Here is an 18,963-nt window from a genome sequence, read left to right as displayed (position 1 = left end):
TTACTGCATCAAACATTAAACGATGTCTGATAAAGACCCCCTGGGGGTGGGGGCGGTAGAATAACACCCACGGTATCCCCTGCCTGTCGTAAGAGGCGACTAAAAGGGGCCTCAGGGGCTCTGAACTTTGGAGCGTGGGTTGGCGACCACGGGGCCCTCAGCTGAGTCCTGGCATTGCTTGCACTAACTTGTGCCGGGCTCCTCACTTTCATCTATCCTATCCGACCTCTCTTGGTCAACTCTTGTTCTTTTCCGACCTCGACGCTATTCGGTTTGCGAGGGCTAGGGAGTCTTTCATTTTCACGCCCTTCGAGGCCCTTGTCTTCCTTTGGCCGATATCTTCATTTTTCGAATTGTCGGACCCCTTCCATATTATCCCTCTGATTAGTGTTATATAGAGGATCCTCTTAAAACAATAATCACCACCACCAACTCTGATAAAGAAGCGAGTACCAGATTTATTGCTTGGGACAAGGTCGCCGATCGTGAAGTTGACAACTCCATCCACACTTGAAACTCTCAGTGATTTCACAGCTTGTAATGAGATGTATCTCTAACAGGAAAAATGCTAAATATTCTTTCTTTAATCAAAATTCTTAATACGTCTGGCTCTTCGCCAAAATGTTTAGTGTAGCGACCATTGGTCCAGAGGTTTCTGGGTTCGACGGGCATATTTATTCCTTTAGCTCGCGGGGTCGGTATTTGTGTTCTTAATAAACGCTTCTTTACACTCAACACAGCCAACGGCCGTAGCCGTGTTGAAACACCGAATCCCGTGAGATCTCCGAAGTTAAGCAACATTGGGCGTGGTCAGGATTTGGATGGGTTGCACGCGCTGTTGGTGGGGGGTAAGGGAATGGAGGAGCGGAAAGGAACTGGCCACCCTACCGCACGTAAACTCCGGCTCAGGAACATCTCTGCGGAGGTTCGGACCTGCCTTCGGGCAGAATAACCCTTACCTTACCTTACACTCAACACAACAACATTTCTAACCTCCACAGAAGCTACAGTGAATACATCCTTGTACACAGGGCTACCGCCAGGAAGAGTATAAGGCCGTGAAACTGGGTTTAATCCACACGTAGTGCTGAAGCCAAGTAATTAAAAAGAGGACAGGAAAGAAGGAGGAAAAATATTCCTTTAGGACGACATTGAACAAAATCAGTAAGATTACTACGAGGAATGAAAGTAAATATGTTGAACTACCACATTATAGTACAGACTACGAAATTTAAGAATTTAAGAATGAATGCATTCCAATTGAAGCATTCATTGCTGAAAACATATACAAGTAAGGAGAGGAAGAAATTCACTTACTGTTATTCGGCTGCACCTTAAAATCTCCAGAAGCTTTTTTAACAGGTTTTGCCTTCACACCCGTGTAGTATAAACTCTCTGCTGAAAGCACTGCTTGAACATTGCGCAATTCATTCGATTTATTCTGCAACAAAAGTCAAATAACAAATGAATATAAGTTTTAATTCATTTCATAGCACGTGGAATTCACTTAATTCACTTTTCCAACCAACCAGATCTTTAGTAGTCTAAGGAAAGGTAGCCTATCTCTAACCTCATTCAGAAGTAATAGAAAACATCGAAGGGCTACAAATAGGTAAAACATTTGAAACTGAAATTTACAGTATGTGTGGCAGAAGTATCTGAGATTGTAACATCGTAAATATGATTCAATTCCATGTAGATGACTGGCGCGTCAATTTCACTATTATCAGGTTATATCCCCTGTCTAGAAAGCCAAGAATAACGGCCGAGAGGATCCGTCGTGCTGACCACACGACACCTCGTAATCTGTAAGCCTTCGGGCTGACCAGCGGTCGCTTCGTAGGCCATGGTCCTTCGGTACTGTTGCACCATGGGGGGGGGGGTTGTCAGGTTATATTATCCAGTTTTACACTAGACCATGTCATTCCCACATTTCAAAAGTTTTCGACTTACTGACAAAAAATCGAACCCATGTCCTTCCATGGCAACCGAGCACGCACTTACCTCATCAGCTAGATAGCCGTCTTATGACTAATGGTCATTTCTGTTAATCTATGTATTAAAAGAGTTCACACCGAGCTCGATAGCTGCAGTCGCTTAAGTGCGGCCAGTATCCAGTAGTCGGGAGATAGTGGGTTCGAGCCCCACTGTCGGCAGCCCTGAAGATGGTTTTGCGTGGTTTCCCATTTTCACACCAGGCAAATGCTGGGGCTGTACCTTAATTAAGGCCACGGCTGCTTCCTTCCCATTCCTAGGCCTTTCCTATCCCATCGTCGCCGTAAGACCTATCTGTGTCGGTGCGACGTAAAGCAAATAGCAAAAAAAAAGTGTTTTCTGAAACAGCTTTTGCCAAATCCGTCCGTCGGTTCTACTGGACCGATTTGCTTCATTTCTGTTTTATTCTCTCCAGAATTACCTTCAGGTGAGTCATGAGATATTGATAGGTCTCTAAGTTCAGCCAACTTCAAGTAATCATTAAATCAAATCATTAAATGGTCACTCCATATTGCAGGCGAAAGGCTTAACCTAACCCGCAAAACATTCTGTACATAGCAGGTTGCTAAGCGACTAACACTTTCATTAATCTTATCTTACTATTGAACAGTATCACCTGTTCACGGTCCAGTAAATCTATATATTATAATGCAGCATAAGCAATTCTCAATTTTTCATCTCTTCAGCCGTCCAGTATTTCAAATATAGCGCTAAGCGGAAACTGAATTCCGTGATTTTGGGAGAGCCGCCCACGCATAAGCAGGATGTCGACCGTGAGAGGAGGTGTGTGGACCCCGATGTTTCAGTGAACGTTCAGTTCGAATTATTTGAACCGACCTGGCTAGAAAGAGAAGCTTAGCGCAGTATGAGACGGAGCACTTTGAAAGTTGTCACGTGGAGGGGAGTGTACCAACTCTACTTACGGAAACTTGAGCGATCCAGGCCTGTCAGACTGTCAGTTGTTCTCTGATCATATTACGAGTGTATACAATTTATGACGTTGATGTGATATAACTGGGATGTTATGCAAATCGATCAGATACTATATCATTCAAACTCAAACAGCGGTTGAGAAGCAACGGCCTCATCACAAAGGAGATTTGAAGAGGTCCAGGGGAATCCCCGAGGCTTGCGTCTATCGCCACATCTTATACATAGTAGGGAGCCATCCGACTCACAATTATTCTGTTATTCGCTTTCGCCTGTCGTATGTGATTAGTCGCTGCCTCTGTGGATCAGCGGTAGAGTGTCGGCCTCCGGATCCCAAGATAGCGGGTTCAAACCCGGCAGAGGTAGTAGGATTTTTGAAGGGCGGAAAAAAGTCCATTCGACACTCCATGTCGTACGATGTCGGCATGTAAAAGATCTCTGGTGACACATTTGGTGTTTACCCGACAAAATTAATTAAATCTCAGCCATAGACGCCCAAGAGAGTTTCGGTTTATTCGGTCTGCCATCTAGTGGGGGCCTAGAGTAAAACGGAACGTCTAAATTGACGAGCAGACAGCCAGATGGCGTCAAATTGAAATGTCTGCACACGGTAGCTGAGGCCATACGATTATTATTATTATAGTCGCGCCGTGATTGTACTCGTTCTTTGTGTGATATATCCAGAGTACCGTGCATACTATTTGCCAGAATGCGAGACCGCGTGCTTTCATACAACAGCTTACGAACAGCTAATTTAGATGTTTCCAGAATGTAATTTATTTACGCATATATAGACTGAATTATCAATCTGTTATCAGACTATATGGTGCTCACTCGAGCTGTATTGCCAGTGCGAGCTACAAGTAGTTACTTGCTCGTGGGATTTTATTGTGGTTCGTGCCTACTTAAATGCCTTCATAGACTAGGCTATGATCGATTATATTTTAATCAATGTGGGCACTACATTTGAGAGACTAAATCAAAGTAGGAGATTTAGGGCGATAATCTCGTCCTGATCATAGCTCAAAGGTATCTGTATGATATCTGTGTGTGCGTGTTCCAGCCAGCAGTTCCAGTATATATATATGCTCAAGCAACAAGATTTCCAGTGATACCTGAAGAGAGAACATGCTGATCACACCAAGAGCCGTTCAGAGGATTGAAGCCCAGTATTCCAGACCTAACGCTCTTAGCGTCATGATGGGTTTTTGTAATTTAATTTATGCTGGGGCTGACAATTCGTTTGTGTATACATTTAGATTTTGATTAGTTTTATTTTGAGGGTGTTGTAGTTTAGAGTGTTGGTTATTTCTGCGGCACCTTTCTGGTGGTGCTAGTTCAGCGACGTTATGATCATTTAAATATTTAGAGGCAATTCGACCTCATATATTTGTGTGGGAAACAGGAATAGATCATCATATAGTTGAACTAGGAGGGATGTGTTGCATGAATTACACGTTGGAGCCGGAGGAGCGAGAACATGCATTATTTACCAAAGTTGTAGTAAGTTCTTTTAAAACAATTAAGCGGCAGACCGAACTGGAGCTGGGGATATCATTCGTGGTTCTTTGGAACATACTTAGATGGCCAAGACGCACCTGACCTGACAGCACTGCCACTGATGTGTCGAGTAGCAAGGCAACCATTTGAGAGGCTATGCATTCCCGAACTATGAACCTTGCCACTGTGAGTTGGAGAGCCGGAGAGCTCTGATGAACGTTAGTGTTAGCCTGGGAGCTAACGAGATTTAAATGAACTAATGATGCTTTGAGATGGCTAAGTATGCCGCATGAGATGAAAATTGCGAGGAGGTTTCTTTATGTATTTGCTTCTGCTTGTAAGCAGTGAAGCCGAGGTTATTTGTCAGCCACAGAGGCTTGCTTTGTGATATGTCGTACTGCAGGCTAGAAGCGGAGGAGTGGCCAGGGTGCTGTAATGCAGGTCGCGTTAAGAAGTCTCTAGCGCAGGAAGGGGGTGGGGCAAGGCCAACTAGATATACAGGCCATAAGGCTCCCCCTCCACTTCCGGCACTACGTCACACCAAGAGCCATCCACTTCATTTTTCGCCAATGACTTGTAGGCTGCTATGAACCTCGCAGCAGTAAGGCTATCAATGGTGTTGAATGACTTAAACGTGTGTGAACATTGTGAATTATGCCCACGTCGTGTTGTGTACCTGGTTGTAGAAGCAACTATAGTTCAGAAGAGCCCAGTATTTCAGTATTTAAATTTCCTACTGATTTGGTTCGGAAACAAAAGTGGATCTTAGGCATCCATCGAACAGAATTTGTCCCTTCAGCAAGCTCAGTTGTGTGCATGAAACACTTCGACGAACGTTTCGTAATTAGGGAGGATTCTGTTAAAAGACCTGATGGGTCTATTTTAACAATAAAACGTAACCGTTTAAAACTATCAAACGACGCTATTCCTACTAAGTTTGAAAATGTGCCTGCCTATCTGTCCAAAAATCTTCCAAGACCGAGGAAAACTCCTATTCAAAGACAAGAGGAAATTGAAAAACGGGAAGAAAGAAAGAAAGAAAGCTGAGGAAGAAGATGACAGGATCAAGGACTTCGATGACGTTAAAGGTAATTTCACTACTAAATGCAAATTAGATTTTGACAAAGTTTTTGTCAATTTCGACGGCCAAAGTCTATGTATTTTCAAAATTTATATGACTGAGGAACTGGAAGCACGATTTGGGCAGTACAGGGAAATGAGTGGTGCCTGCTACCATATTTCAGTGAAGCAAATCCTTGAGTCAGAACGAAAATTGAAAGCCCTGACGGTAATAAATGCATACACTGCTAACATGCAGTCATCCCTATTAGTGATATTTCATTAAGTGAAATGTGAAATATCTGTTGGTTTGAAGCTTTTACAATGTTAAGCATGCTTTCAAAGGCGACAGATTTAACGACCCTCATTGTAACGCAATATTTTCAATTTTCAATTCATGATGACAATGTTTTATTTCTGCGCAAGTTTTTAACATGGTTAATTGCAAGAGCTCAGATTGTAAAAGCTTCAAACCAACAGATATTTCACATTTTGAAAATGTGGTAGTTGAGTTAAATGATGTTATTGTATCTGAAAACATTTTGTTAGGTCTAGTTTATATTGGTGAATATATTTGTAAAATAATTATGAAAAGTTGTACATGTATAAATTGTCAAGATGTTTCATTGTTAAATAATGATAATGTAACGTCAGATGTGTTAAAGCCGGTGGATAATTTTTATTTCAATATAATTGACAGGGGAGCTTTGAAATATCCATCAGATTTTATTGTTAACATTTTGATCACACAGTTTAAATTATTTAGTGTACTTATAAGAGATAAATTTGAATCGAGATTTTTACATGGTGATTCTCAAAGAAACATTCTGATTTTGCTTGTCAACAAAGTTCTGGAAAATGAAAACGTCATGTTTGAAACATGCAGTGATTGTAGAAGTAGTTTTAAAGATTACGTTGACAAATGTATATACATCTTTTGTAATACATTATTGAATAACTATAGAAAAGTTATCACAGAAAACTCGTTGCTAAGAAGAAGAAATCGTCAAGTAAGGATAGCCATAAATCGGCAAAGAAAAGGAAAATTGATAAACTGAAACCTCAAGAATTGTTAGATAAGTTTTAAGTTGAAGCCTAATTTCTAAGAAAGGTTCCAGACTATTGTTGTGAATTCCTATCATGTATTTGCATAGTAACATTAAAACTATTTTTATACGTATTATGGGTTTTAATCTTTTTCATGAAACAGTGTTCCGTTACAAATGACAAATGTCAGCTTAATTTTACGTAAATAAATGTACATAAACTGTTCCGCTAGTTTTCCCTCGCATAAAACTGATGTAGTGCACAAGCCTAAATAAAACCACAATTAAAGGCGTGTTCAGTTATATCGTCAAGGTTCAATAAATTAATAATATCATGAAGACAGTGAGAGCGGGCCGTATGCTACCATGCTGAACGCCAGCCACTGGCGTGACGTCACGGTCCGAGCCTTGTCTATCTAGTGCGGCCTTGGGTGGGGGTGGGGGTTCTGTCAGCTGTTCACTTGCACTTTCGTAGTCCATTCATACTCGCATGCCAGTTGGAGGCCGTGGCGGTATCAACTCAAGTTATGCCAGATTTGCGTGAATCCACACATTTTGACGTCCTTGGAGTGCTGTAGAATATCGTGCCCTACGGTATTTTACGTACTTCTGTTCAAGGTTATTTTCCTTTTTAGTGTGTGTGTACTTGTTTTCGTTGTTGTTATGTCTGTGTGTTTATATTTCAACATTGTTTTAAGTTGTGTGTAACAGCACGGGCTGCTTGGATGTGGCTGGAAGTTCTGGCTTCTCATTTGCATACGGGCCGTGTCCGTATTTTAGCATCTGTTTTTTTCTTGGCGGGGGGAGGGGTTACTCACGTCGGTCCCAAAACTGCATTTTTTATTTGTGTTTTATCGGCATGTTCAGATTATTATCTGTGTAAATAGGTGGGCATCGCAAAGCGAATCTTATATTATTTATCATAATTTCTGTGTTTAACTTTTCACAAGGCTTTATGCCCATCGTAGATCATACTTAACCGATTTAACTCCGCATATAAACATACGAGTCAGCTGATTTTCCACCAACGACATTTGTTTTTTGGTCTTCAACCCTCATCGCAGAGTCACACTTAGTGACGCCGAGTTGTACTTATGTACAGTTATGTAAATTCCAGTGTAGTCGTTGGCGCATTTCTCGTGCAAATTTTTGGATTATGAAAGTTTTGTGTACTTTCCTTAATCTTTGACTTCCCATTTAAAGAAAATATGTATGCTTAGACCTGTCCTCTTTGCAATTGTAATTTTATTATGCCTATTGCTCACGGTAAAATATTTCGTAAAATTTGTTGTACAATTAATTTTATAAGGTAATAAGGTAAGGGTGTGTTCTGCCCGAAGGCAGGTCCGAACCTCCGCAGAGGTGTACCTGAGCCGGAGTTTACGTACGGTAGGGTGGCCAGTTCCTTTCCGCTCCTCCATTCCCTTACCCCCCACCAACAGCGCGTGGCAACCCATCCACTTCTCGACCACGCCCAATGTTGCTTAACTTCGGAGATCTCACGGGATCCGGTGTTTCAACACGGCTACGGCCGTTGGCAATTAATTTTATAAAATTTTGGTAAAAACAAGTTGTGTTGCTCACGGTAAAATTATTTTAAAAAACCCGTCGAAACATCAGGATGGCCATCTATAAACTCACTTCTGAATTAAGATTTGTATGTGCTGCTATCTATCGATAAACTTTTAAACCAAGAATCAGCTGTTCAACTTACAGTGTGTTTGAGAGTATGGCTCCAACAAACAGAGCAAAACTTGCTGCTTTAGCTTGCACTTATCTGTTGTACAGTGGTAAAAAGGAAGAAAAGAAATGCCAGGAAATGCTGGACTTGGGATTGGATGAAAAGAAGAGAAGAAGGTAGAGTATTGCTGTCCTTGGTAGAAAATTAGTTGAGGTTAGAAGACCAGCATATACGGATTCGGCGATTGTGTTTTCTGCCTCTCTTCTTGCATTTCTGTTGTGATAAAGTGGTGTTTTAACTTCGTACAAACAAGGATATATCTGGTATTCGTCAGTAAAACACTGACAGCTTCCTTAGTTCACCCGGATCCTGCCATTTTAGAAATGCGTGTTTGTTTACAATCGAGCTTCACAATCTTCTCACGACGTAGCGCCAACATCATCGTGATGTCAGCTTCGCTGATTGGTTCGTTTCGTAAAATTAATTTTACGGAATAGAACATGTCCTATTTTATGAAACGTTTTATCAAATGTTTTATAAAACTTGAATTTGACCGTGAGCAACAGAAATTTTATAAAAATTTAATTATTGTACAATAAATTTGACGAAATTTTACCGTGAGCAACAGGCATTAGTTAGATTTTGCACCCACGTTTATATATCGGACCATGCATGCGCTTCTTGACTGAGCTAGGCCTTAGGCACATCGACGGGGTATGGTACACTATATCATCATCATCATCTGTTTACCCTCCAGGTTCGGTTTTTCCCTCGGACTTAGCGAGGGATCCCACCTCTACCGCCTCAAGGGCAGTGTCCTGGAGCTTCAGATTCTTGGTCGGGGGATACAACTGGGGAGTATGACCAGTACCTCGCCCAGGCGGCCTTACCTGTTATGCTGAACAGGGGCCTTGTGGAGGGATGGGAAGATTGGAAGGGATAGGCAAGGAAGAGGGAAGGAAGCGGCCGTGGCCTTAAGTTAGGTACCATCCCGGCATTCGCCTGCAGGAGAAGTGGGAAACCACGGAAAACCACTTCGAGGATGGCTGAGGTGGGAATCGAACCCACCTCTACTCAGTTGACCTCCCGAGGCTGAGTGGACCCCGTTCCAGCCCTCGTACCACTTTCCAAATTTCGTGGCAGAGCCGGGAATCGAACCCGGACCTCCGGAGGTGGCAGCTAATCACGCTAACCACTACACCACAGAGGCGGACATGGTACACTATATACGGCATAAAAACGGATGTATGTGTGTGTGTGTATAAATGACATATCTCCTCCTAAATTACCGGATCAATTTCAACCAAACTTGGTACAACTATGACTTACTATCTGGAGACGAGCACTGTGAGGGTAAGCCATCCCTAGCAACTTTAGGGGTTAATTATAAAAATAATCGAAAATAGTGTCGAATCCACAGTTTTCGGTGTCCCTGAGATGAATAGTGACACTCCGGACTTATTTTAAGTCCAAGTTCAACTCCCTTCCGGGTGGAGGCGAGGGGGAGTGAGATATTAAAAAACCGAAAATAGTGTCGAATCCATAGTTTTCGGGGTTGCTGAGATGAAAAGTACCACTCCGGATATTTTTAAAGTCCAAGTTCAGCCCCCTTTGGCATAAGGGCTGAGAAAGGATTAAAAATAAAATGACCAAAATTACCGAGATTATGGATGCATGCTTATTTTTTCAGGATAGCTGTCAACGGAACTTGGTACAGATATTACTTACTATCTGTGAAAAATGCTGTTGGGGAAAGAATGTCCAGAACCCCCAGGGGAAGGGTTAAAATATAAATGTAACTAAAACCGACCAATATTAGTGTCGAATTCATAGTTTTGAGGACTATGGGAGCGATTTCAACCAAACTTGATATACATATAACTTACTATCAGAAGACTAACCGCGTGGATGGTAAGGGATTGAGATATAAATATAATCGAAAACACTGTCGAGTCAATAGTTTTCGGGCTCGCTGAGATGAATAGTGACAGTCCGGAAATTTTAAAGTCCAAGTTCAGCCCCCTTTGGCATATGGATGGAAAAAAGGTAAAAAAGAAATTGTCTAAAATGACTGAGATAATGGACGTATGAATTTTCCAGTGTAGCTACCAACCAAAATTGATACAAGTATGACTTACTATCTGGAAAATATAGTGTCGGGGTAAGGAGGGGTTGAAATGTAAATATAACTAAAAACGACCAGTATTAATATCGAATCCATAGTTTTCGGGACTACTTGAGCGATTTCAACCAAACTTGGTACCCTTATGACTTACTATCAGGCGATAAACAGCGTGGGGGAGCGGGGGGGGGGGGATTTACAACCTTAGCACCCATAGGTAAATGAAATGGCGTATGGCTTTTAGTGCCGGAAGTATCCGAGGACAAGTTCGGCTCGCCAGATGCAGGTCTTTTGATTAGACTCCCGTAGGCGACCTGCGCGTAGTGATGAGGATGAAATGACGATGAAGACGACATACACAGTGCCAGCGAAATTAAAAAAAATATGGTTAAAATTCCAGACCCTGCCGGGAATCGAAGCCGGGACCCCTGTGACGAAAGGCCAGCACGCTAACCATTTAGCCATGGAGCCGAACCACCCCTAGGTGTAGGGGTTGGATGGGGTGAGATATACAAGTAATCGAAATTAGTGTCCAATTCATTGTTTTCGGGGTCGCTGAAATGTATAGTGACAGTCCGGATGTCGTTTCGGTGGAAGTCATACCCCAATCAGCAGGGGAAGGGGGGGTGAGAAGGAGTGAAGAAAAGAAAACGTCTCAAGTCACCAAAATTATGGAAGTTTGTGTGTATGTTCCAGTACAGATATCAACTAAACTTTGTACAAATATTACCTACCGCCTGGAAAAAATACTGTGGGGACAAGACACCTCTAGAACCCCTAGGAAAGGGGGTGGAATAGAATTAAAATGTCCTGTATTAGTGTTGAATCCATAGTTTTCGGAACTACAGGAGTGATTTCAACCAAACTTGGCACGATACACGTAAGACGTACTACCAGGAGACAAATTGCTTGGATATATGACAACCCTAGCACGCGTGGGAGTGGAAGGGGATGAGATATAAAAATAATCGAAAATAGTGTCAAATCCATAATTTTTTAGGGCGCTGAGATGAGTAGTGGCACTCCAGTTTTTTGAGTCCAAGTATAGCCTCCTTTCGCATAGGGAGTCAGAAAAGGTGAAACTGAAAATTTCCAAAATGACCTATATAATGGACGTACGTGTGTATGTTCCAGCATACCACTCAACCAAAAGTGATACATGTATGACTTACTATCTGGAAAAAATACTGTGGGGTTAAGAGACCACTAGACCCCTAGGGTAGGGGTAACATGTAAAAATAATCGAAAACGACCGATATTTGAGGCGAATCCATGGTATTCGGGTCGCTGAGAGGAACAATGACACTCTGGATGCCATTTAAGACAAAGTTCAGTCCCAATCGCCAGGGGGTGAGAACGGGTGAATAAAAGAAAATGTCCAAAGTGACCGAGTTTATGGACGTATATGAGCATGTTCTAGCATACCTCTTAAGCAAATTTAGTACTGTACACATATGACTTGTTATCTGGAAAGATATATTATTGGGATAAGCTACCACTAGCAACCCTAGGAACGGGGTTGAATTACAAAAAATACGGAAAGTGGGGTGCAAATATAAAAATAATAGACAACGACAAATAATATTAATACTGTTGGGGTTTCTGGAGTCGCTGAAGTGAAAATGACACTCTGGATGTCGTTGAAGTACATGTTCAGTCCCCATCGGTATAAGGATGAGAAGGGGTGAAAAGGAAAATATTCAAAATGACCGAAATTAAGCATGTATGTGTGTTTGTGCCAGCATAGCCGTCATACAGTATTGCTACACATATGATTTACTATCTGAAAAAAAAAAAACTGTTGGAAGAAAACTCCTCTAGCACTCCTACGGGAGAGGGTAAAATATAAAACTGAACGAAAATGACTGATATCAATGTTGAATCCATTGTTAATGAGATCGATGAGGTGAACCGTAAAACTCTGGATCCTGGTTAAGTCTTACTTCAGCCGGAATCAGCATAGAGGTTGAGAAGGGGTGAAAATTAAACTAAAAATACCGAGATTATGGATGTATATGTTCTGGAATAGCTCTCAACGAAACTTGGTACACATATGACTTAGGTCTACTATCTGAAAAAAATACTGTTGGTGCGAAAACACCCCTAACACTCCTAGAGGACAGAGTGAATTATAAATATAAACGAAAACGACTGATATTAATGTCGAATCCAGTTTTACGAGGTCGCTGAGTTGAACTGGATGCTGGTTATGTCATACTTCAGCCGTTGTCAGAATGGAGTGTAAGAAGGGGAGAAAATGAATGTAAAAATTACCTGGATTATGGATGTGTGTATGTTCCAGAATAATTCACAATGAAACTTGGTACAGATGTGACTTACCATCTGGAATAATTCTATGCAGGTGAAACATCCCAATGGTGAATGGGTGGGTATGACATGTAAAAATAATAGAAAATAACAAATATTAATGGCGAATGGAATGTTTACGTATCGCTGAGATGAATTTGTGTTATTAGAGTAGAACTTTCCGTTCTTTCCCTCTATCACTAATGTTAAATAAGGAAGTAAATTTTTAGTTTACATCTGAGTTGTTAATTCGATGGCAGCTAAGGGACCTCTTGTATTTTTACCTGAATCTGAACGTCGTGGACTTAATTCTCATTTAAGAATCCCATATGCATTAGCCGGGATTCGAATCGTAACCCTCCCAGTGAAGCTATAGACAATGCCACACGGCCACTACGACTCTCTCTAGTCTCCAGTCTAATTGTTCCTATGAATTATAACAAATTTTATATTGATGAATGTAGTCCATTAGGATATATTGTTATATTCTGCTTCGATATTTCCTTGTGTGCTAGTCTCTAGGTAACGTGTATTTCAATAATTAGGTCATATGACCCCTCCTACCACAGTGACGTTGTCATCCTTTTGTTCACAAGATAAAAGATTCGATCCTGGCTGACGTCAGTCCTATTTGCAGGTGTTAAAATGCGTCAACTCTGTGTAGTTTTTACAGCCTTTCAAAGAACTCTTGCAACATAAAATTCTGACAGTCCAGAGTCTGCCTTGAAAACTATATAATAATAATAATAATAATAATAATAATAATAATAATAATAATAATAATAATAATAATAATAATAATAATAATAATGTACACGTCCCTGGCTGCAAGGTCAGAGAACTGGTCTTTGGTTCAAGTAGCCCCAGGTTCGATTCCCGGCCGGGATGGGGTTCTTAAATGGGTATAGTTAATGATCGCCTATTGTCATTTCATGATTTAGGCCTATACAGTATTTTTACTTCTGTCTCTTGGCACAGGTAAGAGCAAAATGTAGCTTCCAACAAAGTCCCATTTATGGGTGTAGAGTATAGAAGCTACTGAGATATGGCTGAAAACTACATATTTACTTGTGCGCCTGAGTGCTGCGAAAGGTGTTACTCATAGAGTCATTCATACTAACCAAGTGAAGAAAGCAATGACAAACTACCCTCACTCCTCATTTTGCTTAGTACGCCAATTTTTAGCTATCGGTTTTTTGCTTTCTTCCATGACCACATAACTTCTGGCAGTCCTGTTTGAGGATCCAACCAACCACTAGGCTGATAGCGTAACAGGTATGGTTAATGCCTCCGGCTCGATGCCAGGGCGTTTTTGTTTCCCTTAATACAATTCACCTCCACTACGGTGCGTACAAGACACCGCACTTCCTACCACCACAGAAGCACACAGTAGGAATACATACCTCCACCGTTAGGAAGGGAACCTGCCGTAAAACTGGGACCCATCCACATCAAATACCGATTCCAATATATTATGAAAAAGCCCACGAAGTTTATTATTATTATTATTATTATTATTATTATTATTATTATTATTATTATTATTATTATTATTACTCTTGGCTGACTTCCAAAGAGGCAGAACGTCCACTAAGCGTCGTGGAGATAAAGTTGCGGTGGTAGTCTGCTGGAGAAGTGGAGTGGGTTGTATTTCCAATCTAGATATAAGAAAATTATTTGATGTTGCAGCGATCCAGGATAAAATGTGGAAAAGTCTAATACGATTGTTTCGATGTGTACTCCGAGGAGAGGCAGATACAATAACCAAAGATGGGCTACATGCTTGTAGGCCTAGTGGCCAAAAAGAGATCCAAGGAACGACCTGAACAACGACAGGATGATACACGGCGCCATGAACTGAGGAAACCTTCATCCCCGTACAATTCACGATCGGATTAAAGAGAACCACATAGAGTCTGCCACTAGCCGGGACGAATTTTTATAATTAATATACTTCAATAATAAGAATCAGAATAAGGATAATTTAAAACATCCGCTAAGCTGTGAAACTCTACTTGAAATTGCGATGTTGAACTTGTTAGAGTTCAAGTTTAAACTTTACTGATTTTAAAATCATGTGCGTGCTTATTTTACTTTAAATAATATGTTATTCTACATTGTGTCTTTAACCAGGATGGCTCTGTTGCATGAAATGTGAACTTCCTTCGTTGCATTATACAAGTTCGCTCTCTCTATTATATCATCTTCCGATCTGAAGTCTATGGTTAGTTGGTGTGTCTCAATCACAGATTTCTTGCTTTCTTCTAATACCTCATAAATATTAAATATCTGTTTTATTTGTTGATATTCCTAACGGGAGTGCGCTCTGATAACGTAATAGGAAAGTCTGAAAAAAAAACATTAGAGAAAAAATTGAAATTTGTAGATGAAAATTCGATTCCCCTACACTCTGCATAGTTAATTGCATATCCTTTTCAATGTGCCTATACGGCTTGTCAGTGTTAATCATTGATATGGAATTGTTTCAGTAGGTCTATATGAAATATTTGTACACTTATGTTAATAAAAACAGAACACCTTGAAAGACTAGAGACTGGAGATTGGAAGTTCACATTCACATGACATGGTCATTAGTATGTTCTGCAGAAACGATTAGCATTTCAGTCACTTAGGTTCAGCATGTGTCCCGTTGCCTAGCAGGCACTGGGTCCTCCACGGGCACCCATAACTTGTTCCATGCGTGATGGCATCGACGCGTATAAGACGCGAATGGCGTCCTGGGGTATAGCTATCCATGCTGCATTTACCTGATTCCTCAGTCCATCCTTGGTGATTAGTAGACCTGGGATTTTAAGGCAAATGCCTATTTCGTTCCTTACGAAATAACATGATTTTTTTAAAAAAATTGTTGACGTTTAATGATAAATCCCTTGCATTAATAGAGTTTTATAGTGCCCTAAAATGCCTATTTGGACCTTTAGAGCCTATTTTACTATTTTAGTGCCTAAAAATGCCTATTTTCTACATTTAAAATAAAATTCAACTTCTGTAATTTTTACAATCACACAATGGACATCCCTGGAACGAGCAGAACAGCAGAGGGTGGGTTTTTCACAGAAATGTGCTCTTCCCAGACAACTGTTACCAAAGGAATGCTGAGTGAAGGGTTGAGGTGGAGTATTAGCTCAGAAGAACAATGAGCAGGTAGTAAAGGACGTACTGTGTCGAGCGACGGAGTTAGGGGGAGGATTATCTAGGTAGAACAAAGAGCAGGTAGTAAGAAGTGACATACTGTGTCAGGTCGCCAGTGAAAGAACATCTGTTTAAGTGAATGTAGTTCATCATGCCTAAAACAAAATCATCTAAGAGTGCGCTTATACAACAATGGCTTGTACAATTTCCAGGAATGACTTTTGATGGCAAGATTATTTTCTGCCAGTACTGCAATAAACAGGTATGTGCATATATCGTAAATTTCATATTAATCCAAAACTAAGGATTTGATATTGGCTCCTCTAATTAATTATAGAGACATAGTCCAGGCGACCTGGGTATTTCCAGTACCAGCAGTAATTTAGAAATCTATGAGGTCTGGAACGGTGTTGACCCTGCATCATGAGGACAATTGAGAAGCTACCGTGGGCAGGGGTCACGGAGGCAAGGCAATACGGCTGAGGGATGTTTCGTGCTGACCACATGCCACCCAATATCTGCAGGCCATGAGCTGGGCAGAAACCGTTATTGAAAGCCAAGGCCCTTCGGGGACTGTAGTGTTCTTGTTCTTAATTAACTTTAGAGTAATAATGGCTTAATTTAAATAGTTCAAAATTACAAATTTTGTTCAAAAGCTCATCTCAGTCTCTAATTGACATCACTTTATTGTGTTTTAGATTTCACATGAGAATGAAATGCCACCTTCAGCAGCATGCAGATACTGCCGGTCACAAAGCAAAAGCAGCCATGAAAAGTAACGTTAGAAAGACTCTGCTCACACAAACTATATCTCCTATAACCCATAATGGTTTCTATGCTGATATGTGTAGAGCCCTGGTTGCAGAAAATATCCCCTGGAATGCTGTGCATAATCCGCTTTCCAGGGATTTTTTTACAGAAATACACCAAGCAGCACATCCCATCAGCATCTACATTAAAGAAAAACTACTTAGATATTTGTTACAATGAGGTCATTTTGTCAATCAGGGAGGATATTGGGGAGTCTTGCATATGGTTCTGTGCGGATGAAACCACCGACTCTTTGGACAGATACATCGCTAACCTTATAGTAAGGAAACTGGAACCCAATCAGGCATCTACCGCTCACCTTCTTTGCTCTAAACAGCTTGAGAAAGTCAATAGTCAAAGCATTACATACTTCATCAACAAGGGGTTGCAATTGTTGTATCCTGGGAGTGTTGATGATTCTAAAGTCCTTCTTCTTGTCTCCGATGCTGCTCCCTACATGATTGCCACTGCACCTCTCCTCAAAACTTTCTATCCTTCTTTAATTCATGTTACTTGCATGGCCCATGCCTTGCATAGATTCGCAGAAACAGTTAGGGCCGAGTTTCCTGCAGTAAATACTCTCATTTCAACAATGAAGGAAGTGTTCTGTAAGGCTCCATCAAGAATAGCCATCTTTCGAGAGAAACACCCCTCTATTCCCCTTCCACCACAGCCAATCATCACCCGTCGGGGTTCCTGGATGGAAGCTGCCCTGTATTATGCAGAACATCTTGAGGAAATCATAACTGTGATAGACAATTTGCCTTTAACGGACAACTCTGCACGTGTGTCGTCTGTCAAAAAGCTGTTAAATGATTGTTCCAGTGTTCAGAGAGATATTGCGTATATTCAGGCAAATTTTTCATTTCTTCCAGTCACCATTACAAAAATACAATACAAAGGAAACAGTCTCAAACAGCAATTTTCTGTAATTGAGAAAGCTGAGAATAACATACAAAGTGCTAGGGGCAAGGTAGGGGGATAAAATAAGAGACAAGTGGTCTAGTGTACTGCAGAAGAACCCAGGTTATTCAGTGATGAAAAGGGTACATCAGGTAATGGATGGGGAAAAGGTAGACTTACCAAGTGAAATTGAATTGAAAAATGTAGGTAAATTTTCCTATGCCCCTCTAACACCTGTGAGTATGGAGCGCTCTCTTTCTGCTTTCAAAATGATTTTAACAGACAAAAGACACAGCCTGACTGTGGAAAATTTCGAGAAGATTGTTATGTACTGTGAAGCAAACTAAGAATGTAATTTCTGTAGGAATGTTCCTCACAAATAATAAACACATACTCTATTGGCATTTACACCATTATTGGATGCCTACAGTGCTGTAATTGTGTACAGTGATTTTAGTATTAAGGTTTTAGATCAGTACTCATAATGATATATAATCCATAACTTTTTTTGACACATGACGTTTTTATATTGTTTTTTATAAATGTCTTTCTTATTATGTCTTAATTTTGCACTTATTTCGATTAAGAATAGGGATACCACGTTTTGTTAAAGTAAAAAAGTATCACGTTACAGTTTAAGTATATGTTGTAATATTTGAAAGTCTATTTCCTGCTTATCCACACATTTTAAAAACATATTTTAAGTGCCTATTTTCTCTTTTAAAAGCCTGTTTACTTGTTTTAAAAGCCTATTTTAGGCACCTAAAACTAATTTTTTTAGAGCCTAAAATCCCAGGTCTAGTGATTAGCAATGGGTCACAGCGCCGCACCCGTCGTTTCACCCTATCCCACACATTTTCGATTGGCGACAAGTCCGGTGATCGGGTGGGCCAGGGCAACAGCCTAACATCCTCTGACAACAAGAAGGCACGTGTTCGTGCAGCAACATGTAGTCGCGCATTGTCCTGCTGAAATATGTCGTCTGGGGTGTCGTGTAGAAAGGGTATGGCTACGGGTCGCAGGATATAATTCACGTCGGTCAAATTGGTCACAGTACCCTGGACACGCACCAACTGTGATTTGTGGTTGTACCCAATAGCACCCCACACCATAAGGCCTTGAGTTGGCGCTGTATGTCTTGTGCGAATGCAGTCAATGTGAAGCCTCTTCCCAGTCTGCTGCGATCCAAAATACGGTCATAATTTTCATACAAACAGAACCTGGATTCGTCCTAAAACACTATCTGCTGCCATTCCTGTCCCCAGTTACGTCGTTCCATACACCATTGCAATCTAGCATGTTTATGCACATTAGTCGAAAATAGACGGAGAAGTGGGCGATTGAACGACGTGTTCGTAATCCAGACCGTAATAAACGGCGACAGACTATCACTCCTGATAGTGTACGATGTGTTACACTGCTCCACTTGCGCCAAAGGCGAGGAGGACGCAATCTGT

General features: G+C 40.9%; 1 protein-coding gene across 1 annotated transcript in view; it reads right to left on the bottom strand.

The window, feature by feature from the left end:
* Positions 1-18,963, bottom strand: part of LOC136879443 (hemocyte protein-glutamine gamma-glutamyltransferase) — a 279,634-nt gene that overhangs the window by 99,521 nt on the left and 161,150 nt on the right. Inside the window, exon 11 of the mRNA XM_067153235.2 lies at positions 1,318-1,441. Coding sequence (XP_067009336.2) covers positions 1,318-1,441 — 124 coding nt within the window. The remainder of the gene's footprint in view (positions 1-1,317; positions 1,442-18,963) is intronic.

Source organism: Anabrus simplex, chromosome 1 (assembly GCF_040414725.1).
Source record: "Anabrus simplex isolate iqAnaSimp1 chromosome 1, ASM4041472v1, whole genome shotgun sequence".
Taxonomy (NCBI): domain Eukaryota; kingdom Metazoa; phylum Arthropoda; class Insecta; order Orthoptera; family Tettigoniidae; genus Anabrus; species Anabrus simplex.
Note: the sequence above shows the minus strand (reverse complement) of the source record. Positions and strands in the feature narration are given on the sequence as shown.